Below are 27,004 nucleotides of genomic sequence, written 5' to 3'. Positions count from 1 at the left end.
ACGGAAGTTCATGATGAAGTTTGGTATGTTGTAATAGAAGAATTCAGAGGTGACAGGACATGAGATCTACGTGCTGTGTTGCATTTGTATGTTGAAGCCATGGCCCCTAGGACTTTAAATATGACTATATTTTGGAGACAAGTTCTTCAAAGAGATAAGTTAAAATGAGGTCGTTGCGGGGGGGGTGGCCTAATGTCATATGACTGCCATGCTTATAAGAGAAGTAGATTAGGATATGGACAGGCACAGAGGAAGACCACGTGAAGACACAAGGAGAAGACTGTCATTTACAAGCCAAGGAGAGAGGCCTCAAAAGACACCAATCCTGCCAACACCTTGATCTTGGGACTTCTCGCTTCCAGAACTGTAAGAAAATTCATTTCTGTCATTTAAGCCACCCACTCTGTGGCACTTTGTTATGGCAACCCCAGCAAACTATTACAATGAGCAACAGGAACTCCCACAGCAGTGACGAGGAAGTTACCCAAAAAGACCCTCCGTATCTCCTGCTACCACCGTAAGCAAGATGAGAGACATTTACAAAAGCAGGCATGTTATAAAAAGGGTGTGTCAGCTGGAAGTAGTAAAAATGTGTTTTAGGCTAAATATATGCAAATTACATGTATTAATACAAAGAAAAGTAACAGAAGGTATTAACCCAATATTGGCATATAAAGCTAAGGCATTTATTATCCATTTTAATATTTATATGGTATAAAACTATAAATATATATAATAAATTTAGGTTACTCAAAACTTAGTAAATGAATTTAAAATGTGACGGACTCTAACCAACAATCTTATTTTTCCTATAATTAACTATCATTCACTGCTTACCAGAGCTCTGACTTTAATTCAAAACTGTGAACTTTGAACCTTAAGTCTAGAGCTTTCTCCACTATTCCATGAGAGCTTGTCTCTCTTATGCAAATGCCTGCCTGAAGTACTGAAATTTAGTCCCCCTGAAGTATAGAGCTATATGTGATCTCTAAAACACGTTTCAACTGTACAAACTGTCAATCCTACAGACCTGAACTACTGATGTGTTTTTAAAAAGATATCTCTATATAGTATTGTATAGGTATGCAGATAGGTCTGCGTGAGTATACACATTAATTATACATCTTTTCTTTCTACATAGATTATTAGCACCTTCAGAACAAAGGCCGTATTTTTCACATCTGCTTCTCCCCTTGTGCCTGCACAATGGTGGGCATAGAGCAACTATTCACTAAGTTGTGGTTGAACTTAAATGAGGAAGAAAAGGTTTACAATAGTGCAACAGGTTAAGGACAGTGGTATTAACCCTTTGAGGCACTACAGTTTCCACCCTACTGAAAAGCCATTTCAACAATCATTTCCTAAGATTTTAGTGAAGTACAAAGAATTGTCAGTCTTCCTTATTAATGTCTCCAGCCCCAGGCCTAGGCTGATTCAAGTGAACTAAAGAACCTGCACTTTAATTAGCCTCCTGGGTTTTTCTAATTCAAGGGTCCAGAACCTCATTTTGAAAAACGTTGTTCTAAAGATTTATAGAAGCGTTTTTAAACTCCCCACTGAAACGGACAAAAAAATATGAAAGGAAGGAGGTAGGAAAGATTCTCCAGAAGACCTAATGTCATGCAGTAAGTGTACACACAGGCCCCTTGTAGACCCAAGGGGACATGCAAGTTGTACAATCCAGTGACTGACATTCACTTCATGGCCTATGTGACCAGTGCTCCCTGGAGTTGGACAGTTTACAAACTACACAACCCTGAGAATGAGGTCCATTTTCAGTTCTCAGCCGTTCTAACACACTGGCCACTGTAAGAATGTCAGTCCTTAGTTAGCCAGCACAGCTGGGAGCACTGTATTAGGTCCTGCGGGAAGTAGGAGGGCAGGAGAAGACACGGTGCTGAATCCAAGTCTAATCCACAAGAACTAACTAAACAACACATCCAAACAGTATACTGGATTAAGTGCTAAACAGCAACAGTTCCTCTTGGCAAGGAAACACAATTTTAAGGAAGGATGCATTTACAACAGTGGGAGAAAAAAAAGCTTTCTGGAGAAGGTAAAACTTGATCTGGGTCCTAAAGGCTGTGGAGGATTTATTCAGATGAACCTGTGAGGGAGTTTTTCAGTAAAGAGCAACAGCATGAAGAAGGGTTCATTTCTTTTGAAGTGAATTAAGGGTCCAATCAAAACATATTGGACCAAAGCCACTGAGACAGGACAGATCCTGGTCTAGGCACTTACAGATGTTGGCATCACCTGCCAGCAGCAAATATTATTTTCAAACCCTAAGGACTTGATGCTACATTTGTGGTGAAGAAAAGGTTGCTACGGGAAGAACAGTTGGTCATGGAATTCTGCAGAAAAATAAGACCTGGAGTTTTTCACCACTTGATACAATCTCTACAAAATTTATTTTTCACTCTCCTAACTTACCTAACAGAGGCTTGAATACTCAAATATCATAAGATTACCAAGTCATTCTAACTGGACCATCCAAATGATATGAGCATTATTATTACTGATAAAGAGGAAAACTACCAATATTTCTATAGTCATTTTCAAGGCTAATCAACTCTTTTAAGAAATTAAAATATTAAATTTTGTCACTCTGGAAATCTCACATTTTTTCTCTGAAAATATTTTATAGATTCTTAAGTCTGAATACTTCATCCCGCTACAAGAAGTCATTCGGGGGCACTGATTTTCTGAAATGCTTGGCCTCAACATTTTCCTGTACATTCAAACATTTCCTGTACATTCAAACATTCAAACAAACATCTCTAAGCCCAATAGTCACAATGGGTTCTGGAACTTCCCCCCTCACTTTGGAAGACACTGTAATATCATCTCAGGTTAATAGTCTCTTCTCCTTTTAGGAGGTTCAAATAGCTTTCTCACTTAACATTTGATTGTTTTAAGATTTCTCCATGCCTTGGTGAGACAATGAGAGGTAAGAGTACTCCTTCCATCATATAGTTGGAAAATCAGAAACTAAAAACCAAAGTGATTTTCAAAACTGCTCTGTACTCTCACTTTCATGGAAAATTCCATGAGCTTTACCATAAAAGACTCTAGGAGTCCATCTTAGGGTCATCCTATCACTAAATCTTTACCATTCCCTGAGCTTTTCAAACCTAACTTCCTAACTTGCAGTCCTGGAGAGGAAAGAGAAAAATGTTTTACGCTTTTTGGTCCCTTGGTTCTGTGAAATAAGCAAATTAATAAACAAATAAATACGACTATAATTCATAACGCACCTGCTGATGGCTTTCAAATAAGCATCACTTGGCAGATTACTAACTTAAAAAAATTAGAAGGTCTCTCCTAGTCTAAAGCACAAGGTCTTAAAATCTTACCCCCAGGTTGAGGTCATGTAGGCAAAGAAGCAAAACTGAATTAGCAATGAAATATAAATGAAGCACTAGATATATATTTTGGATATTTAAAATCATAGTTTTCTTAGCTCAGCCAACTCCTCCTGAAAGTAAAAACAAATTAGAGTGCTTATCTCAAAGTATAATCATTGTTATTTCAATATGTGCCAAACAAACTATGTTTGGAAGGTCTATAGTTCCCATAATATCACCAAATAATGGTGATAGTATTTAAAGCAAGACTTCACCAAATAAGCTCAAAGAGCCTTTGGGTTTATTTTTGGGGACTTTGCTTTCTCCACAAATGTTTCTAGCCTGAAAGTCTGCTGCACTTTTTTTTTAAGATTATAAAAAGATAATTACAAAGTGGTAATCGTTTCTTACCTAAATATAACCTCAAAAAGTCAACTGATTTCCCCCAATAAGTTTCCCAGGCTACACAGTACGGTTGCAGTGGAAACAGTTGTGATTTTTAAAAGCTGGGTCATAGATGACATGATCTTGCGTATTCAAGGTCCTAAGGAATCCACGTAAAAACCATTAGAACTACTAAGTCCAGCACTGTTGAAGGATACAAGATCAATATACAAAAATCAACTGTATCTCTACACACTGGAAGTAAGCAACCCAAAAATGAAATTAAGAAAGCAATTCAATTTACAATAGCCTCAAAAAGAATAAAATACTTAGGAAAAAATTTAACAAAAGACATGCAAAACGTGTACTCTAAAAACTATAAAACACTGTTGAAAGAAATTAAAGATGATCTAAATAAATCCAAATTCCATGTTCATAGATGGGAGGTCTTAATACTGTTAAGATGGTAATACTCCCCAAAGTGATACACAGATTCAGTGTAATCCCTATCAAAATTCCAGCTGGTGTCTGCAGAAATTGACAAGCAGACGTTAAAATTCATATGGAAATTCTAGAGACCCAGAATAACCAAACCAATCTTGAGAAAGAAGAAAAAAGTTGTATTTCAAATTTACCTCAAAGCTACAGTAATCAAGACTGTGTGGTACTGGCATAAAGATAGACATATAAGACAAATAGAATAGAACTGAGAGTCAAGAAATAAACCCTTATATTTATGGTCAGTTAATTTTCAACAAGGGTGACAATTCAATAGGGAAAGATTAGTCTTTTCAACAAATGGTGCTGGGACAACCATGCAAAAGAAGTAAGGTGGGACCCAACCTCACACCATATACAAAAACTAACTTAAAAATGGAGCAAAGACCTAAATATAAGAGCTAAAACCGTGAAGCTTTTAAAGGAAAACGTAGGCATAAATCTTTATGGCTCTGGATTGGAAAATAGTTTCTTAGATATAGTATCAAAAACACAAGCAGGGGCTTCCCTGGTGGCGCAGTGGTTGAGAGTCCGCCTGTCGACGCAGGGCACACGGGTTCGTGCCCCGGTCCGGGAAGATTCCACATGCCGCGGAGCGGCTGGGCCCGTGAGCCATGGCCGCCGAGCCTGCGCGTCAGGAGCCTGTGCTCCACAACAGGAGAGGCCACAACAGTGAGAGGCCCGCATACTGCAAAAACAGAATAAAACAAAAACAAAAAAACACAAGCAACCAAGGACAATAATATATAAATTGGACATCTTCAAAATTGAAAACTTTTGTACTCCAAAGGATACCATCGACAAAGTTAAAAGACAGACTACAGAATGGGAGAAAAGTTTTGCGAATCACATATCTGATAAAGAACTCTAGAATATATAAAGAACTCTTGCAACTCAAAAAGACAATTCATCTAATTTTTAAAATGGGCAAAGGATTTGAACAGACATTTTTCCAAAGACAAAATGGTCAATAAGCACATGACAAGATGTTCCAATCATTAGCCTTTAAGGAAATGTAAATCAAACGAGATATCACAATGAGATACCACTTTACCCCCACAAGTAGCAAGTGTTGGTGAGGATGTGAAGAAATCTGAAACCCTCATACACTGCTTGTGGGAATGTAAAAATGGCACAGTCACTTTGGAAGAGTTTGGTAGTTCTTCAAAAAGTTAAACATAGTTACCATGTGACCCAGCAATTCCACTCCTAGGTATATATCCAAGAGAAATGAAGACATATGTTCACATTAAAAACTTGTACACAAATGTTCATAGCAGCATTATTCACAATAGCCAAAAAGTGGAAACAACCAGAATATCCATTAACTGAAGGATGGATAAACAATATGTGGTATATCTATAACAATGTGACATCCTCAATAAAAGGAATACAGTACTATTACATGCTACAACATGGATGAACCTTGAAAACATTATACTAAGAAGCTAGTCATGAAAGACCACATGTTGTATGATTCCATGTATATGAAAGGCAAATCCAGAGAGACAGAAAGTAGATTAGTGGTTGCTTAGGACTGGAGGGGCTAGGGGAAAATGGGATTGGGGAGTGAGGATTGCTAAGGTACGGGGTTTCTTGCTGGGGTGAAGAAAATATTCTAAAACTGATGATGGTTACACAAATATGTGAACAGACGAAAAAACATTGCATCATACACTTTAAATGGGTGCATTATATCTAAATAAAGCTGTGTTTTTAAAAATAACCTGGAACCCTCAAATCTGCTTCCTACTAATGAGTGATATTAGGCAAATTACTTACCCTGACTCCATTCTCTCAATGTGTAAAACGGGAGTAAAATAACTCGAGGGTTGTAGCCAAGTGTGCCCAGTACAATGTTCTAAACATAGCAGGTGACCATTAAAATGGTAAAATTCCAAAATCTAACGTCTTAATTATAATGAAGATTGTTATCTGGGCACCAAATATTTACAAAAGATACAAAAAAAAAAAAAAAGAATCAGGCACAGAGTGATTGGAAATATCATAGTTTACACATATCTCAAAAAGCAGTAATTTTCCTCAAATACTTAAAATCATCCTCTTTTAGCTCATATATTAAAATTCTGAATGAAAAGTGATAAAAAAACTAAGTAATTTTCCATTATGTTTCTGAAAGTATGAAATTAAGAAAGATTAAGAACCACCACTCTTTACTTTGAAGATCTTTCAGATACTAGAAATATTTAATTGGCAAATTACTTGCACATGCCATTAAGTGGTTAGACTGAATTTGTTTTTACAAATTCTATGGCCTCTTATTCCTTAACCTCTACCACACTATAATCTGAAATCATCGAGGTCTTCACTTATGTAAATTTTTACTTTCTATGTTTTTGTTTCCATACAGAATAACTAAGTTAATGCACTTTAATTTCCAAAAGATTCACTCTTTGAAGCTGCAAATCAAGGAAAACAAGTTTCCCATTAAAATAAAAAAGGTTCATCAAGCTACATTATTTCAAACACTGAACCACAATCTCTCTCTCATGGATCCTAAAAATTTCATTAATACAATAAACACAAAAAGGATGTTTCAGTTAAACCCGAAAGTAATCCATCCCTCTCAGAGGCAAAGGGAGAGTTGCTGAACAGTGCCCTTTATTCTTCAGCAGCTTCACTGGGGTGCTTTTTCTAATGTGTGCTAAATCCTCAAAGAAAGTTGTGGTTTCGTTCGAAGGGAAATAATATTTCACCCTGCTGATATGGTTAACAACAGCTTATACAGCCATCGTCTTTTAAGCAGGGAGCACAAGACAAATTGTTGAATTCGGAAGTTAAATAGCATAATGGAGTAAGTGGATACAGACCTATCTCTACTGCCACATGGGCCAATATCAAGGTTTGCCATTTCAAACCCTTTTGACAAGTGCCTTTTTCTATTAATCACAGTTAAGGGTCTGAAGAGGAAAGAAGTATTCTGGCTACAATTCAGACTTGCTCAAGGAAGTTCTAGGGGGAAAATGGGTGCCATTAAAACAGAGTAAGTACAGAATAAGTACTTCACACACTCAGCTCTTCTCATTAAATTGAGATCTCTATAAGCCCCTGTAAACTTTGTATTATTATTACTATCATTCTGAACATGCGGGTACAGTGGTGATAAGTATCTTTCAAAAAAATGAGCACACAGGCAGACACAGCGCTTGCGTACACACACACAGTCGAGCTGAGCTGAATATTATTTCGAAGTCATATATGGTGTTGGTACATGTAGAAATTAGGGCTAACTTAAACCTCTTCCAGTTCTGTATGTAGAGAGGGATGGGACTACCCTGATATGAGGTCACGTGGCATTCTAGAACAGAACATCACCCATCTAGTAGTGCTGGAAGACAAAGTTGTGGTTCCTACGATACCAGTCACCGTCCCCTCTCTGTGCCTCTTTCCACATCCATGAAATAAAGCCATAAATGACACCAGCCGTTGTTCAGCTGCAGTGTGAAACGCGTTCCCTTGGAGAGCTTGTTCAAAACACATTCCCAAGCCCCACGCCCAAATACTCTGATTCAGCAGATTTGCGATGGAGCCAGGGAGCCTGCAGTTGTCATGAACACCCCCCCCTCCATGTTATTGCAACGAGAACTCGTGCTCTGCCTTATTGATAAGAACCCTTCCTATTCTAAAGCCTAATGGATCTATAAATCCTCAAGATTAATTCGCTATGTAAGTCATCATAGTGAATGCTGGTTAACAATGAAAAACGTTACAGGCTGGCAGCTACTTAGCGTTCGATATTAATCTTCTATCACATGCACTATCTAAATCAAACAGCAAGAGAGGCCAACTGAGATGTTTTCAATCTATCTGCCAGAAAAAAGTTATTTTCAATTGGACAGAATAAATCATTAGCAGTCTTTCATAAAATCAAAAGTAGGTCAGGGCTTCCCTGGTGGCGCAGTGGTTGAGAGTCCGCCTGCCGATGCAGGGGACACGGGTTTGTGCCCCGGTCCGGGAAGATCCCACATGCCGCGGAGCGGCTGGGCCCGTGAGCCATGGCCGCTGAGCCTGCGCGTCCGGAGCCTGTGCTCCGCAGCGGGAGAGGCCACAACAGTGAGAGGCCCGCGTACCGCAAAAAACCAAACCAAAACAAACAAACAAAAAAAGTAGGTCAGTTAAAATGGTGTTTGGAGGTATACAGCAGACTGCGGTCACTGTGCAGACGTGTAAGCTTGCTTTAATCGTCTGTTGTGTTAATTACTGTTAACTTTCCTTACCACTAGAGAGGAACACACCAAAAGACTCCAACTCTTTGAAAATTTTAAAGCAGTACAAAGAATCCTAATTCATTCCCTAAATGCAAGTATAATATCTCTATTGTTTAAAACACCAATTTCCTAAGCTAGTTTCCTTAGACGGATGTTATCAAAAATAATTTTCTTGCAAAAGCATTAACATACATTTAACCCTACTTAAATGTTCAAGAGCAAATGTACTACAAATGTACACCCACAGTGATCCCTTATTAGTATAAAACTGTTTTATTTCAATTAAAATGTCTAACTATCCACCCCCAACATATACCTAAACTGTAATTTTCTCTGAGAACTTCCAATACATTCTTGATTTTGTTTCCTTTATCAACCTATCAGAGCAAAAACAGCCTTGCAACCGTTGGAAGAAATCAGTCATTAGCAGCAAGATTACAGCAAATTTTCCAATTTAGAAAAACTATATTTTTATCTCCTCTTATACTGAAAGAATAATGGTATAATTTTACTATTTTTAAGTGAGCAGTACTGTTTAAATAGTCAAATTTTCCCAGTGCTCCAAGTTTTAGGATTTACCGTTAGCTTTCTGTTCTCCACACCTTCTTTCCTATTCACAAGTTCTCTTCTCCCTTCATCTTACACACACACACACACACACACACACACACACCACCCCCCCCCCCCAGGGGCAGACGTCCCCTGATTCGACCTCTCCATACCGACAGTCTTCTAAAGAACGTTTAACCTTCAGGCGGTTATTCACTAAGGAGTGGCTTCACATGGTTATTGTGATTTTCTCTCCAATTGACATTCCTCCACCTTCTCAACAGGCCTTTTCCCCCCCCACTCCCTATTTTTAAAATGGGGTGATGAAGTAGCAAAAAGTACACTATTTTAGCCATTTGAGCATAGATGATTCTCAAATTATCCCACCAACTGAAAGTGCTCTCTGATACCACTATCTTTCAAAATTGAAGCCATTATGGTCAATCGTGCAAATCCGTATTTAGCTTTTCGTAAGTAGTAGATTTTTGACCCAATGAACTGGAACAGCTTCTGCACAGTCTCTAGGATCTCATACAAGACACTCGGTCCCTGGGCACACCGCAGTCCTCATCAATGCTGAGGTTATTTCCTCTCAAAACTCACACTGCTCTTACTCAATATTCTCATTCTCTTTTGGAATGTGTCTTAAGAAAATATACGTGGGTCCCCCCCAAAATATGAAATAAAATCTACTATCGGGCAATAACGTCCTCTCACCAAAATAACCTGTTGTTTTTGTGAAACATCAAAATCAGAATGAATATTAACAAAGAACTTTGCTCAAATAATTGGTCCTTCTGACTCTCAGAACCATTTTCCCCTCAGTTATCGTTTTGAATATTTCATTTTCCAAGTGTCTTTACAAAGGTATTAATAAATGACCTTCTTCGTAGTGAGCTTTCAAAAATTATGGCTAAAGTTTTGTCCTCTTCTACTCCGATACCTGCATTCCTCTAGTTTTTTACATTTATTATTAAATTTGAGTGTCTACCTTCAAAACTTATCTGCGTACTTCTAGCTCTCATCATTTTCTGCAACTTGAATCAGAATGACTGAAGCGGGTTGTTTCCACATAGTTCCTTGTGTCATCTAGCCTGTCCGTTTTCCCAGAGCATTCCAATTCACTTTCATCACAGCAGGTGTTCCTGCACAAAATCCAACTGTGAACCCAGGAAGGGCCCCTCCAAACACCAATATACACGTCAAAGAATTAACTAGAGAAGGACATTAGAAATCGCTTCATTAGTTCTGTGGATTCTGTTTACGTCTCACATACAAAAGAAAGGTAGGTTCTGTTCAAATAGTTTGTCAAAGTTAATTTACATTTTCTGCAGGACTTCTCAGAGCCTTCGTAGACTAAAACTTTGGGGCCTTATGACTGTCTAATAGGAGAATCCTCTCTCACACAACGTTAACAGGAGACACCACTTTAAAGCACCCAAACTCACAATATCACTCAATAGTTAAGATTAAAGGACAAGAGGCCACAGCAGCTTATAATGCAAAATCAATACTGTGCTCGTTTCTTTTGGATTCCAGGCCAACTGACAGAGCCGAAGGAGCAAGGCAGCCAACTCTCCCAGGGTAGCTCAGGGCAAAGACTATTTTACAATTGAAGTTTTTAAACAGCAATGCTAGAAAAGTATTAAATAAGATATATGTCTACTCATTCAGCTGTCCCTCTTCAAAAAGCAGTTCCTACCCTTTGGCAGGACTCCTTTCAGACTTGCTAAAGGCAAATGCTCATTTAGACAAAACACAACTAACAACTGTGGCCATTCATGGACTTCCTAACACTTATCTAGAACCAGAAAGTTGAGAATCCCTGTTGCTAAAGGTCAATGAAAAATTGCAGGCGGACACACACACACACACCCCACCACCACCACAATAATGACACTGGGGGCTTATGTTCACATACTAAGAATGGAAGCTTTACAACTGCATATAAAACATTTCATGAAATTTTGTTCAAGAGTAATGAAAAAGATAAGTCAAAGGAAAAGAAAAACATGTGACGGCATTAAGCAAATAAAAATTTTATATTTCCACTTGAGGAAGTATTCTGGTATACAACATACTCTGAATTTTCAGAAGGTCAATTGTGACTTACGCTAGACAAAGGTAAGATTCAGGTCCTCCACTACTATTGAGTTAGGCTATTACTGGCGCCTACTGCAGACACAACTACTGAAGAAATATTCATAAATAGGAATAGTTAATGTTAAATTAGCATCATGAAAAAAACAATCACTGGTGGGTACACTAAATATATCAGATTAACAGTTTCACTAAATACACACACACACACACTTTCTTAAAATTCCTAACAATAATGCTTTGCTTTCCCAGCATCAACAAGTAAGAAACTTGGGAAAATGGAAGTGTTGGAAAACCACCCTGTACCAACTTGCTCAGAGGGCAGGTAAGTCCTTTCAAACCCTGACTTTCAGTTCTTCCACTCACAAAATGGGAGTGATCACCCATTTGCCTGTTTCACAGCGGTATGGGAAGCTTACACAAGGATCACAGACACGTCTGCCTCTGGCTTTGCCCCACTCCAACCAATGCAACAAAACTCACCTTTTCCAAGCATCATTCGCATCCCGTCCCTGTCCTCTCAACAACCCTGCAGGACTCCCAATTGCCTCTCCTATCAAATTAAAACTCCTGCTTAGAGGGCTGTGGTGGGTGCACCATCACATGGGGCCCTGGCTCCCAGCACCCACATTTCAATCAAGGGTCTCCTCTACTATCCTCAACCTGCACAAAGGCCAACTCTCCTTCCCCTCCCACCACTCTGTCATTCCCCCTCCACTCAAAATTCTGCTCACATCAAAAGATAAAGCCTCCTGGGTAAAGCTCACAACAAGTGCATTTCAACAAATTCCTTGGACGTCTCTGTAACCAAGGCAAATTTCTACATGTACTGAGAACTCTAATCCAGGTACATTCTTCCTTATAATTACTTTCCAGTACGGTCATATAAACAAAATCTTAATTCATTCGTGTATTGTTCTTTACTTCTTCATGAAAAATTATTAAATCCCTCTAATGTCTGATAAAAAGACTGAAACCACAAAGGATGAATCAGCACCTATCTAGATTACAAAGGCAGGCCGTCCTCACAGAGCACAGCCATCACCAGAGGGAGGCAGTGTGGAACAGTGAGTAACGCTTGGCCGTCCTCTGGCTGCTACCTTGGCTCCACCACAGGCAACTCCAGGACCACAGACAAGTTACTTAACCTCCCCAAGGCCATTTCCTCATAAGAAAAATGAGAATTATAATAGTACAGACCTCCTAGGTTCTGAGGGTTAAATAATCAATTACATATAAAGCACTTAGCTCAGGGTGAGTTCAGTAGTAAGTGATCAATAAACTTCAAGATTAAAATGACAGCTATATCCCTTCTCTCAAGAGATCATGTAAAACCACATGTCATTGGAACAGAACAAACTCAGTAGCTACTACTGGGTCCCTCTTCTTTCCTTTGATCTCCTTTTTACTACAGTCCGTCAGGAGCCAAGTCATATAGGATTCACCCTCTGGAATGGCCCTGGTGGGGTCCAGTCCAGGCCTGCATTACCCCTGCCTAGACTGTCGAAGCACCTCTCAAGTGACCATCACCTCCAGACCCTCTAGCTCCATCTCCTGCAATACACAGCCTGTATCACGTCACCTTGGTGCACAGACTCTTCCAGGTCTGCTTGGATAGCTTCTATCCCTCCTCTCTACCTAGCCTGTTTTACCTTGTAGATAGAGAATATATAGTATGATGTCATGTTCTACTTGTTTACTGTCTCTCTCCCTAAAACATCTGATCAGGACTTTTTAGTCTTGCCACTGCTATATCTCCAGTCCTACAACATAGTAAGCATTCAATAGACACCCCTATCTTTCCTTATTCTTCTAACTCACTCATCCAGTTAAATGGCTTCAAACACTATTTTCTGATAACTACCAAATTTCTATCTCCCAAATTCCACACTCAGATATCTAAGTGCCTATTTGACATCTTCACTTAAATATCTAAAGGCATCAAACTAACACATCTAAAAGTGAGCTCCTCTTCTTTCCCCCACCATCCCCAAGCCTTCAGTCCTCCAAGTTATCAGTTGATAACTCCACCCTTCCAGTTGATCTGGCCAAAGAGTTTAGAATCTTTCTTGCCTCTTCTCTCTTTCACAGGCCATGTCCAACCCATCAGAGAACCCTATTGATTCTCTCTTCAATATATCCCTAACCTCACTCCCACCCAAGCCACCATGATGTCTCATTTGAATTATTGTTCTCTCTCTTCCTGCTCTTGCCCTTCTATAGTTTATTCTCAACCAACAGCCAGAATGATGCTGTTAAAATATAAACCAGATCATGACAATCTCCTGCTAAAAACAAAAACAAAAACAAAAAACCCTGCAATGGTTTCCCAGTTCACTTACCATCAAAGTCAAGTCCTAACCTTGGCCTACAGGGCCTTCCTTGATCAGATCCATTACTTCTCTGAGTTCCTCTCCTACCAGGACACCCTGCCTCACTCAATTCTCATGAGTCCTCCTTGCTGTTCCTCAAATGTGCCAAGAACACTCCAGTCTTCCAACCTGGGCAAAGGCCATTCCTTTCACCTGGGACAGTCTCTTCCCCTCCTTCTTCCTTATTCTATATGATCAATTGCCTTAGACTTCTTTCAAATTTGTGTTCAAAAGTCACTTTCTCAATGAAGCTAACCAAACCATATTAGACACAAAGAAGAGAACGTTCTTTGTTTCATAGCTCATTGTAAATATCCAAATATCACCACAACCTACCCATTCTACTAAGTGTCTTAATCCCTAGTCTTATCATCAACTTGTGTATGCTCCTGTTAATACTCTGGTGGAAGGGTCAGCAAACTATGTTCCACTGGCCACCAGCTGTCTTTGCAAATTAAGTTTTATTGGAACATAGCCACATGCACCCATAGGAACAGCAGAGTTGAGTAGTTGTGACAGAGATCCTATGGCCCACAAAGCCCAAAATATTTACTATTTGGCGCTTTACAGAAGAACTTTGCTGTCCCTGATCTAAAGCCCGTGCTCCACAACAAGAGAAGCCAACTCAATTACTTCGCAGCAACGAAGACCCAACACAGCCAAAAATGAAAAAATTATTATTTTTTTTTTAAAAAGCACTACCAATAAAAGAAAATGCTGGTAATTTGTACTACATTAAAATTAAGAACTTACATTCCTCAGGACTCCATGAAGTGGAGTAAAAGTGCAAGTCACAGAGTAAAAACATCTGGAAATATACAACCCACAAAGCCCTTGTATCTAGAAAATAGACACATAGTAAAAAAAGGATACTCAAGTGGTCAATAAACAGTTTTTTAAAAGTTGTACAACCCATAAGTAATGAGAAAAATGCAAATTAAAGTCACAGTGTGAGATATCACTAAAATGAAAGTAACTGATAACAGCAAGTGTTTGCAAAGAAGTAGAATAACTAGAACTCTCATACACTGATGGTATGAATGTAAACTGGTACAACCACTTCGGAAAACTGTTTGGTAAGACCTACTGAAAGCTAAATATATACATTTTCTAAGACCCAGCAATTCTTTTTTTTTCTTCATTTATTTTATTTATTTTTGGCTGTGTTGGGTCTTCGTTGCTGCGCGTGGGCTTTCTCTAGTTGCTGCGAGTGGGGGCTACTCTTCGTTGCGGTGCACGGGCTTCTCATTGCAGTGGCTTCTCTTGTTGCGGAGCACGGGCTCTAGGCATGTGGGCTTCAGTAGTTGCAGCACACTGGCTCAGCAGTTGTGGCTCGTGGGCTCTAGAGCGCAGTCTCAGTAGTTGTAGCACACGGGCTTAGTTGCTCCGCAGCATGTGGGATGTTCCCGGCCCAGGGTTCGAACCCATGTCCCCTGCATTGGCAGGTGGATCCTTAACCACTGCACCACCAGGGAAGCTCTCTACGACCCAGCAATTCTACTCCTAGAAATGCCTACACATATGCACACCCCAAAATACATAAAAGAATGTTCAAAGCATATTTGTAGCAATCAAAACTGGAAATGTGCAAGTGTCTATCAACTGTAGAATGAGTAAACGTATTAGGGTAAAGTTATACAATGGAATACTACACAGCAAAGAAAAAGAACAAAATAAAAATACACATAGCAAAAACATGGATGAATCTCACAAATAAAATTTGAGCAAAAGTGAGAATGAAAGAATAAATCCTGTATCACTCCATTTTTATTAAGTTTAAAAGCAAGCAAAATCAATTGACGGTGATAAATATCCCTTGCTACCATTGGAACAGTAACTGGGAAGAGACCTACTGAGTGTTGGTACCATTCTCTTTCTGATCTGGATGGTGGTGAAACAAGTATGTACACTGTGCAAAGTCATCAAAATGTACACTTAGGATTCGTGCATCCTTCTGCATGTATGCTCTACTTCAATAAAGTACACTTGAAAAAATTAAGAGTAAAAAATCACTGTCATATAAAATAGGCTAAAAATGCAAATGAAAAGATTTAGAACAAAATACTTTTCTCTCCAATCACACAGAATTGCAAATTGCTAAGCAGAATTTTCTACTTATACTGATATCATGTTATACACCTGTTGGCATCATAAAATGCACTTACAAATACCGGGTATCAAAATAAGAAAACATGGTGAGAACAAGAATAGTGGAGATATGTTTTCCCTCAAAGGAAACAGAAGAACATAATGAACTAGATATCAAAGGAACAAAATTGGCCTCATCAAGATCTTTTCATTGTAGCAAACACAGGGAGTGATCAGGACATGAAAATACGGTAAACATAAACAAGGCCTCAGAGAACAGGGGGCAAGGCTTCACTGAAATGCGACACTGAAACGCTCCATCTGATTTTTGTTTAGTGTGTATCAGAATCAGCATTAGTGGGAGCACTGACACTGCCGGCTTGTTGACAAATACCGGTGCTTACTGGACTTAGTCCTAGAAGCCCTGCTTCAGATGAGCTCTTATGTGGAAACCTAATATGTATACAGATAAATAGTGTAACTGCTCTCCTCTGGATGAAATGCAAAGCCAGGAGGCATGGGGGATCTGAGGCCACTTGCCAGCCTTCCCTGCAGCCCATGGGAAGGCCCCAGATGACCCACTGTTTAGTGCAAGCGCAGTGCTCGCCCCGTGACCACAGCTGACCATGCCAACCTGGGAGGTTAAAAAAGGAGCCCTTCCTCTCTCGCCACTCCATGCCTACTCCTCCCAAAGATGCACACTCAGGAGGGCAACCTTCTGATATACAAAAGGGTCACTCTTGAGTGAAGGATTTACAGGGAGCTGAGGAAGTAATCAGAGCAAAGAGTGCCACTGTGTGTCTCTCAAACAGCTTCATATGGACAGAGAGCCAGGGCACAGATCTGGATTCCCTTATAATACTGTGGGCTATGAGATCAGGATTGACTAGGAAAGTCCACTTTTCTGCCCAACTCCATTTTTTTAAAAATTTCTTCAACCCCATTACAAGTTTCCTGAAAAATGTACTTATTTGTTAGCTTCTTCTAAAGGTACCTGCTGACAAAACACTCCTAAGGCTGCCACACCTCCCATATGATTGTGTTTACTTGGCAAAAGCCTGTTGTACACAGCACTCACCTCCACTGAATGACTCTACCCGACCTCATGAAAAATGTTAAGTCAGCTATCATTTTGCAATTTGATGGTCATTTGAGTATCTTCTTTGTACTATGAATAGCTCTTTCAGTTTAATCCTAAATGGGGATTAACAGCTCAGAAAAGCCCAGGCTACATTTTATTACACCCACAGGGTGAGGACGCCACTGGCTCCTCATAAACAGATACAGGACATACCCTGTTTGTGTTTTGTGAGACAGGAAGATTCTGGAATAAATTACCTGCAGAAGGCAGGGTATCGAGAGATGGGCTATGCACTCTTCCACCACAGTCACATGCAGCTGAGGACAGAAGCAGAATCGTAGCCCCCTGGAAGCCCTGATGTCTTACGCACTCTCGTATGTCTTCAGAGATGGGACAGTGTTCAACACAGCACAGATAGTAAGCAAAATTCCCAGCTACCTGACCAGTGGTTAAACTGCAAGTTAAAATAAAGGGCTTCTCAAAGAACAAGAAAAAGAAGGAGAAAAAAAAGGAAATCCTCCTTTGTTCTCTCACATTATTTCTTTTAGTAATATTATTTTTATAAAGGCCTTTGTTTTCCACATGGCCCGTTTATGTGCAATAGTCCTGGAAGGTAGGTTATTACCCTGATTTTGTAGATAAGGAAAATAAGGCTCAGAAATCGGAAATGACTTGTCCATTAACCAACAGCTAGAGAGAAGCAGAAACAGTTGTCATGCCACGTTCTTTCTACAATTCACAGATGACTCCCATCTCCCACATTCTGCTGCTTTACCTGTTCTTTTCTCCTAACCACACTAACACACACACAGCCCTCCCAGCACTGGCAAAGTCTCTTGCTTCTTTCCTCCGCCAGGCCAGTGGTGTGCTGGTGGTAACATCAGCCCCGCCACTTTATGCCCACAACGGAAGACTGATCGGAGTCGGGAAAACGCCGGAAACCCGTTCCTCAGCCCCCCATCTCCAATCCAGCTCTCTTCCAGCCCTCCCTCCAGATTTGCTGCAGAAAGGAGGAAGACGAGAGAGCAAGCACACCCGTGCTGAGCTCACGCAAACTTACAGGTTCCCCTTGTTGTTCACCCCGAGGAAACGTCATCATAACGTTCTCATCAAACTGACTTCCACCGGGTAAATCAACACCACCATGAGCTAGCTGCTCATTTATTATTTGGAGGTTTTAGTGGGAACATTTTTATTGGTATTCCCACTAGAGGAACTGGGTGATGGGAGAGGCAAAAACTAAAATTATTCTAGGGATTTTAAAATATCAAATAATCCTCGTGAAGTATTAACGGAAAGCATCTGAGCTTCTAGAATACATGAAAGAAAACCAGGTAAATATATGTGTTTTTGCCTCTGCCCTGGCTGATCTAGCCTTAAATAACAGTCATGTCAAGTGAACGTTGAGGAATGGGTGGGGGAGGGGAAGGCTGCCTTACCTGTACTTTATGTAGTTATTATCTTCATTTCTGATAAGGAAAATAAAGACCTGAAAGGATAATTAACTTGACTCAGAGACAAAAATGGCAGAGCTGGGAGGAGCTAAGTCTCTCCAATTCCAGAACCATCCAGAACAGATGGTGCTCTATTACACCATCTGTATTTCCCCCATCTGTACATTCCTCACGACGTACAGGTAAGACAAGACCAAGAAGTGTGAATAAATTAGAGACAAGGAACAAAGACATTTAAAATGGGTACATTACCCATTTCCCCTGAAATGCACAATCTGTGTGCCCCAAAAGGGCTCCAAAATTCTCCACAGCAATGCTTTCTACACCAGGTTCACACGCACAGATAACATACGCTGGACACGGCACAGTCCGAGGGAAATGTGGTGTCTTCTGCCCAATGTATCTTCAGTAACCAGTTTACTTTTAAACAAGAACATACCACTGCCCCACCATGTCCTGGTTTTCCCTTTCTCCTAATGCTTAGGAGACTTCAGGGTGTTCCGCAGCTTGGCGGCTGAGCCCCATGAAGATGGTGCTGCGTCCCCCAATAAAGGCGGGGGCAGCACAGCAGACACTGCCAGCCCAGCCAGAGGGAAACGTGTTATTGAGAAGAACAGGGTTCTCCACGTACCGCTCCAAATTACCATCTCTCGCGCTGCCTCTGGACTCCAGCTACTCCATGAGGACAAGGTAAGGACACAAGGTACTGGGAACATGAATCCCTTCTGTTCTTAGGCACTTTATTAACGTCTTCATTCTAATCCTGGAAAGCACTACTGACTGTGAAGGGAATGAGGTGGACGGTCAAATCCTGTCTCTCACCTTCTACGACCCTGTGACTCAGTCGTGCTCCATCCTCCCTCACCTTACAACGAAAGCAGAGCATCTAAACTACTAAGCCAGAAACTTAATTTTTCACGAAGGGAGACTTTTTTTTCAAGAACTGGAGCCTCAAAACACCGAGATATCTTTGTTAAAAGGGATAGGCTAACTTCTTAAAACCATTTCCATACACTTCATTCTTGGGAAAAAAACCCAAACCGCTCACACAGGTCTGCACTTCCTTAGGTGTGCACACACTCACGCCCCTTACCAAAAGTGACTTCTCCTTTGCCAGCTTTGTCAAACAGCTGGAAGGCCACCACGAACAAAGCATCTGGGGCACACAGGACAGATTCAAACGCCACAAATTCTTGAAAGGATATTAATCTGCAACACAAAACAAGCACAAAGCATAAAGTCAGTAGCTTGTGGAAGATAAAAGCATACACAAATATACACTAAGGGAAAAAAATAAAACGTCACTGTCAAAAAATAAAATTCAAACCTAAAAACATGTATAAACACTTAGCATTTCCTTTTACATAGAGTGGACGGAAATAACACAGAGAATCTAAAAGACACGACAGATTTGAGGATATGGTGACACATTAATTCTAAAAATAAAGCTTAGACACTTTAGATTAATATATGGTTGCTAACAACAAAACAGACCAGCTCAGTCATTCATTAATACCTTCCTACACCATGTAAAAATGGTTCACAAAGATTCATTCATTACTGATATCCACTGACCACATGAGGATTGAACTAAAGGATGATATTGGGGCAGGGGATAGAATATAGATAAACTGGCCACGAAATATGACCCCAAGGTACTTTTAGTCTGGTAAGACAGATAACACTAGTCTAGAATATTATACAGGAAAGACAAATCATAAGACAGGAACCAAGATGATGATAACAGAATTTTGGTAGGAAACCAAAGAAAGCTTTGTGGCAGAGATGGAATGTGAGTTGGGTCTCGAAAAATTAGTGAAATACAGGTATGCAGTAATGGGCATAGAAAGGGGGTCACCTTAGGCAGGGGAAATGCCTGCAGAAAGGCAGGTGCAAGAAAGCTAGGGAGTGTGCAAGGAAAATGTGAGGAACTAATTTTATCTGGACAGAAAAGTACATAAGAGAACACTGTGAAATGAGATCAGACGTTCAGAGATACAAGTTCCTGAGCAAGGTCATGGTATGATTACATCTATCCATTAGGAGGTGCAGAACAGGCCACAGATGTTTTGACTTCCAAGGAGTAAATAAATCCACAAAGGCTGTCTTAGAACTACGTTCTTTGCCACTATTTTGTATTTTAAATGTACAAATATTTCAATGATACATTGGGATAGTCCAAGTCTCGAGGATATAGAAGGAGAAAGAAAACAGAAGTGCTTTCCCATGTTTCACAGAACACTTAATTACTTTTAAAATCTTATAGAGAGAACACATTTTTATAGAAAGTAAGTGCTACAACGTTAACTTAGCTATTTCCCAGAATGTCACCTGATTATAATAATGCCACAAAGAAAGGAAAACTCTGGTGTGTTCATTACATGGTCTCTGTGTCATTCACCATCCAAAAACACATCCTTCCGAACGCAGGGGAACATTCAGGAACGGCACGTATTACAGAAGAACACTCACCCAGAACATTTTCTCCTCGGCTACAGAGTCTGTCTCACTGAGAATCTTGTGTGTGTGAGCAGGACCAGGGGCAGGTGGGGATGGCAAGGGAAACACATATGAGTGGAAGGTTCCCGGCTGGCCTCAAGGAGCTGACAGCCTGCTGGGGGAAGGAGAGGTAGTCGCGTGCATGTAACCCTGCCAGAACACGAGCTGAGTATCAAAAGTAAAAGATAAAGTATCAAGGGGCACAGAGGAGAAGTGATTTATTCTTCCTTAAGGAATAAATAAATAAATAATAAATTAAGGAATAAATCTAAGGAAATTAAGGAATGCTCCACGAATCTGTGGCATTTAAAGAACAAATTTTAAAGCTGAAAAGATCTTAGAGATCAACTCCTTCCACCTCCTCATTTTACTTTTGAGAAAACTATTAGAAGTTATGGCTCATGCACAGTGAAACAACTGGCTTCTGGCATTTTGGCCTGAAAACCAAGTGTCCTGGTTCCCATTTGACCGAGACAGAATTCCAATCGGTATGGGAGGATGGAGAGAAGAGAGAAGGGTAGGGGGAGGACGATCCACACTGAGGAAAGAACTAAGTACAGAGGGCTGTGCTGTATTTAGAGAAGGACAAAGGTGTTACTGACCCTGCATCTAATGGTCCTGCTGAGTAAAAGAGTGGTTGAGCTATCATGCCAGCCACCTGTAAAGGCCTTTAAAGGCCAGTTATAGAATCCTGACCTTTTTTTTTTTGCAGGCAGTGAGAAGTCACTGGAGGTTTTTAGGGTTAATAAATACCAGGTTCATATCTTTATTTTAGAAAAGGAACTGCTGTGGAAGATGAATTTAACAGAGGAAAGACGAGACGTGGGGAGACAGCCTGACAGCTAGAGACAGCAGGGGTCTAAACCAGAGCCGGAACACTAGGATTGGAGAAAGGGGAAAAGTGGAGAAATACAACTGAGGCAGGAATGACAAAACTTGGTAGCAACTGGAGGTCAGAGGCTGACAGCCAGAAAAGAGTTACTCCAAGACTTCTAACTTAGATAATTGAGTGGGATGATGACACCACCACCAAAGATAAATAAAAAAGGAAAAAGAAGGGAATTGTGAGAGAGTAAGACCAATTCTAACCGTGTTAAATTGGAGATACCCATGGAACAGTGAAGTATGGTATCCAGCAGGAAGCCAAAAGAACTAGTGTGGACCTCAGGAAAAAGGTGAATATGGGGTTGAACTATGTCCCCCCAAAATCCACGTTGAAGTCCTAACCTCAGAATGCAATCGTTGCAAATGTAATTGGTTAAGATGAGATCCTACTGGAGTAGGGTGGGCACCCAATCCAAAATGACTAGAGTCCTTATGAAAAGGAGAAATCTGGACCCAGACGTGCACACGGGGAGAGCGCCACGTGAAGATGAAGGCAGAGATCAGGGTGATGCTTCTACAAACCCAGGAATGCCGAAGACTGCCAGCAAACCACCCGAATGAAGCTAGGGAAGAAGCATGGAACAGGCCCTCAGAAGGAAGCAACCTTGCTAACACCTTGATCTCAGCCTCTGGAACTGTGAGACAATAAAATTCTTTGTTTTTTCTTTAAGCCACCTAGTGTGTGGTGCTTTGTTATGACAGCCCTAGCAAACTAATATTAATACACAGGCCAAGATTGGAAACACAGAACTAGGAGTTTTTAAACAAAGGCTACTTAATGCTGTGAATGAAACCGCCCAGAACCATTTCACTTAGGGATGCATGCTCGCCCAGCTCCAGACCACTGAAGCAGCAGCACAGAGGAGAAATGTGTTTCTGATTGGCTGCTTTCTTCTCGCCACCACTCCTCACACCCCAGGACCTCCTCAGAGCAGCACCAACAACCATACAGCCACACACTCATCAGCTGAACTTGCTGCCAGTGTATCAATCGATAAATTATCTCTGCATAGACGGTGGGTGAGTTAAGGCGAATCACACAGCGTGTTATGTAGAACCAGGACATTTCTTAAATGTAATGATCTGAATAAAGGAAGGCTTAAATACCAGAAAAAGAGAATCTCATCTCTCTCAAAATGGTATGAGAAACCTGAAGGCCATCTATATCGGTGAACAAATCCTCCTCTGGCAATGTCACTGTGGTTTCATAACTGTAACTGGCCAATGAATGCTCTGGTATTTTAGGCATGTTACAGATACCAAAAAGGTATGTAATTTGGTAATCCTGTTAGACACAAGTATTATACATCTATGTAGGAGGTATACAGATGAACTATGAAATCATAATGTTTTACTGTTCATCAAGATCATTTTGGATTTTCAAGGTAATCTGACTAGAAGGCTATCAGAATAATTATATAGTACTATATTCATTTACAGCGTGATATCTAAAAACATTTACATAGGTATACATATTTTTTGTGTAAACAGTATTCCAGTCTTGCTTTGCAGATTTAATGGGTATTAGCGTACGTTACAACAAAGGATACCAGCTTAATCAAGTTCAGACCTGGCTGGTGAGCTCACTTAGTTCCTTTTCTGCCCTCAACTTCCCAAACTTCTTTGACAATGTTAGATGCCCTCTAAAATAAATCACACAACTCTGATGAGCTCTACATCTAGCGTCTAAGAGGAACAGTCATGATATGACACTAATGCTCACCTGCAGCAACTAACAGTATGGAGGTTCCTTAAAACACTAAAAATAGAACTACCATACAACCCAGCAATCCCAATACTGGGCATATACCCTGAGAAAACCATAATTCAAAAACAGCACCACAATGTTCACTGCAGCTCTATTTACAAGAGCCAGGACACGGAAGCAACCTAAGTGTCCATCAACAGATGAATAGATAAAGAAGATGTGGCACATGTATACAATGGAATATTACTCAACCATAAAAAGAAACAAAACTGAGTTATTTGTAGTGAGGTGGATGGACCTTAAGTCTGTCATACAGAGTGAGGTAAGTTAAAAACAGAAAAACAAATACCGTATGCTAACGCATATATATGGAATCTAAAAAAAAAAAAAAAATGGTTCTGAAGAACCTAGGGGCAGGACGGGAATAAAGACGCAGACGTAGAGAATGGACTTGAGGACACGGAGAGGGGGAATGGTAGGCTGGGACTAAGTGAGAGAGTGGCATGGACATACATACACTACCAAATGTAAAACAGATAGCTAGTGGGAAGCAGCCACATAGCACAGGGAGATCAGCTCAGTGCTTTGTGCCACCTAGAGGGGTGGGATAGGGAGGGTGGGAGGGAGATGCAGGAGGAAGGAGATATGGGGATATATGTATATGTATAGCTGACTCACTTTGTTATAAAGCAGAAACTAACACACCATTGTAAAGCAATTATACTCCAATAAAGATGTTAAAAAAAAAAAAGTACATCTACGAGAAAGTGCACAAACCAGTGGAAAAAAAAAAAAGATTAGGGGAGAGTAGGTTTCCAGCTACTCTATTTCATGGTTCTGACACGAGCAGAGATTTTTTTAAGCAAGTCATTTTTGTTCTCCAAACCACCAGAGCTATTGTTCTTCTGAAAGACATTTATAACAGCAGCTATGTTACAAGTCCTTTAAAGTCTCGGTAAAACAGCTACAGCAGTACATACTGCAGTCACATACTGAGCCAAGAAGGAAAGGATTAAAAGTGGAGTGCCTCTGGACATTATGCTTAGGATGATGTAAGATTACATGTCTACTATGGACAGAGGAAGATACTAGGATACATACCAAAATGATGTCAGTGCTTTTTACATTAGCATAACTGTAGGCTTCCTTCCCCGCCCCTTCTCAACTTTGCAAGGGAAAGCTCTCAGCCTGGAAAGACTTATAACAGAGAATATAGACGGAAAATTATGATATTATAGAAAAAATGGTAGGTAATATAAGAGAACTGGAGATAAATTACTCCATGAATTCAGAGGAGGGAAAGATTATTGTTATATTGAGAAAAAGGAGGAGATGGAGAAAGTCTGTGAAATTAGGAACACGTGACATCAGAGGGAAGATGTGACCATGTGGTCATGTAACATCAGTCTTGTAAAAGAGGGGAGATGATCAAGTAGAGATGGCAGGTGGGGAAAGGAAAGGCCATTGACTCCAATTCAGCACCTGCTCTATGTGCTGAGCACAGGCCAGTGCTGGGAACACATAGATGAAAAGGGCAATTTCTGCCCCAAACAACTGGAGGTCTGGGGGAGTAGACGGTGAGCCAGGAACCAAGGAAGGAAGGCTGGAGATGAAGAGGCACAAGAAGTGCAAGTGTGCTGGAGGGAGGGCAAGCACAAAGGAAGGTATGGAGTTCCTAATGGCAGATAAAATCTAGAACTTTTAGTGACATGATGAATTTGGGCTTCAGACCCTTCAACCTGGCAGAGGAGAGTTAAATGAACTGGAGGGAGAAGAGCCTGGAGTTGGGGAGATTGTTGGTTGAATCCAGGGAAGAATCATGAAGATCTGAAGGAGAAAGAAAGGCTCCTTACGACACGGGGATAGAAGTTTATGGCACTACACTCTCCGGAGGACAATCCAACAATACAGCAAGAGTCTTGATAACGCCCACACTCCTTGACACCACAGTCGCACTTCCAGGAATTTACCCTAAAACATCATCAGTGAATGTGTGCAAACTTTTCTTTTCTCTACAGGAATGTTCAAGCAGCATTGTTGATAACAGTGAAACAAGTGAAAACAACCTCAATATGCAACAATTCATGACTGATTAAATAAAGGATCATTCAGACACTGACAACTGTCCAACCACTACAAACTGCAATAAACAAATTCATGTTATTAAGTACAAAATCAGTTACACAAATGTATGTAGAAAAGAAGCCTATTTTGTGAAAAATAGACAAAAATCGTATCTTATACACACACACAAAGAGTTTGAAGGACGAACACCAAAGAGTTAGTCATGGGTGTATCTCCAGGTAGTTAAAATACTAGAAATTTAAGGTTTTTTCTTTTTGCTTGTCCACATTTTCTAATCTTTTCAATAACACACATATTGAATTATTTGTGTAGTAAGAAAGAGAATAAAAATTTCTATGAAACAAAACAGCAAGCACCTTAAATTTGGGTAGTGGCAGAAGGACTGAACAAAATGGGTGGGGGTAGGGAGAGCTGAAAAAAGAAGCAAACAGTTGAAAGACTCCCACTCACTCTGGCCATCCAAGGTGGATAAGCTCCAGTTCTCTTCCTCCCTGCTGTTGCTTACTCTCGCTCAGCAATGGCTTGTACCCTGTGTGGTCCCTCTCATCTCCCGCCTGGCTCCTATCTCCAGGCCAACTCCCGTGGCTATGAAAGTTTAAACAACTGCACGTAAGGAGCTGATCTGTTTAGACTTTAGGAAGTTTGGTAATAGACAGTGCAGCATCTCAAAATCCAATTACCACTTTTACTTAAGGTTCCTAACCATAAGAGTGCTTCACAAAAATAACTTCTCCTTATAACCTTCTTCCGTGTGTTACAACAGAAGCCAAACAGCTGTCCAGGAATAATGGCAGAGATGAAAGTAAAATCTAACTCCAAAAACTGGGCTCCAACCACCAGACCACCCAGGTTCAAGTATGTGTGAATGTCAAGCGAAAAAAACAAAAAAAAAAACAAAAACAGAACTGGTCTCTCCTGTGATGGCCAGTTTATCAAAACAGTTTTGGCCTCCATGACTTTAACATCTTTAATAGCTTTGGGGGGTTTCCAGTTCTTTTATCTCCCTCCCAAATGCCCTGGAAATATTCATTGTTCAGGGCCCCAAACATATATGTACCCCGCACTTAGCATACGCCAGGCAATGCCCTAGGCGCTAAGGGTACTATGAAAATGAATAAGATTGACAGAATCCATGTCCTCAAGGAGTTCCATTCCAGTGGAGAAGGCAGACAATGAGCTCAAACATACCTACATAAAGATGAGATGGTTCTAGATCAGATAACTGCTGTGTGGAGGACAAAATTGAGAAATACATTAAGATAGTGCTTCTTAGCCCCAGCGAGCCTACTTAATGGGTATGAGGAGGGATCAGAGCAACCATCCGGTTTTTTTGTTGTTGTTGTTGTTTTTTAACTTCCCACCCAACCAAACTTGAGAATGATGGACATAGATGGTGAGGAAATGCCTTCTGGGGGGTGGTATTAAGATCTGAATGATGAAAAGGAGGAAGCACGGGAAGATCTGGAGCAAGGGTATTCTGGTGGAAGAAACCTCAGTGTGAGGTCTGGACCTATGACCAGCCAACCCTGCCAAGTTCCATGGCACAGGGAGACACCTGAGTGGCTGGAGAGTACAGGGGTGGGGGGCAGGGAGAGAGACGGGGATGAAGGAGGGTGCAGGGCATACAGGCTGTGTGGATTTCATTCCAAGCACACATGGGAAACAGCCATGTTGGAGGGTTTTATGCAGGGAGGTGATGTGAGCTCCTGGAAAGAACACTCAGGA

At 40.5% G+C, this 27,004-nt stretch overlaps 1 protein-coding gene across 3 annotated transcripts in view; it reads right to left on the bottom strand.

The window, feature by feature from the left end:
• SLC25A13 (solute carrier family 25 member 13) overlaps positions 1-27,004 on the bottom strand; it is a 203,131-nt gene that overhangs the window by 94,020 nt on the left and 82,107 nt on the right. For all 3 annotated transcript variants that reach the window (XM_019927669.2, XM_019927678.3, XM_019927685.3), the window contains one exon: positions 19,196-19,311. In XM_019927669.2, the coding sequence (XP_019783228.1) occupies positions 19,196-19,311 (116 nt within the window). The remainder of the gene's footprint in view (positions 1-19,195; positions 19,312-27,004) is intronic.

The sequence above is a fragment of the Tursiops truncatus genome, chromosome 9 (assembly GCF_011762595.2).
Source record: "Tursiops truncatus isolate mTurTru1 chromosome 9, mTurTru1.mat.Y, whole genome shotgun sequence".
Classification (NCBI taxonomy): Eukaryota; Metazoa; Chordata; class Mammalia; order Artiodactyla; family Delphinidae; genus Tursiops; species Tursiops truncatus.
The sequence above is the reverse complement of the archived record's forward strand: the minus strand, read 5'-3'. Positions and strand labels throughout refer to the sequence as shown.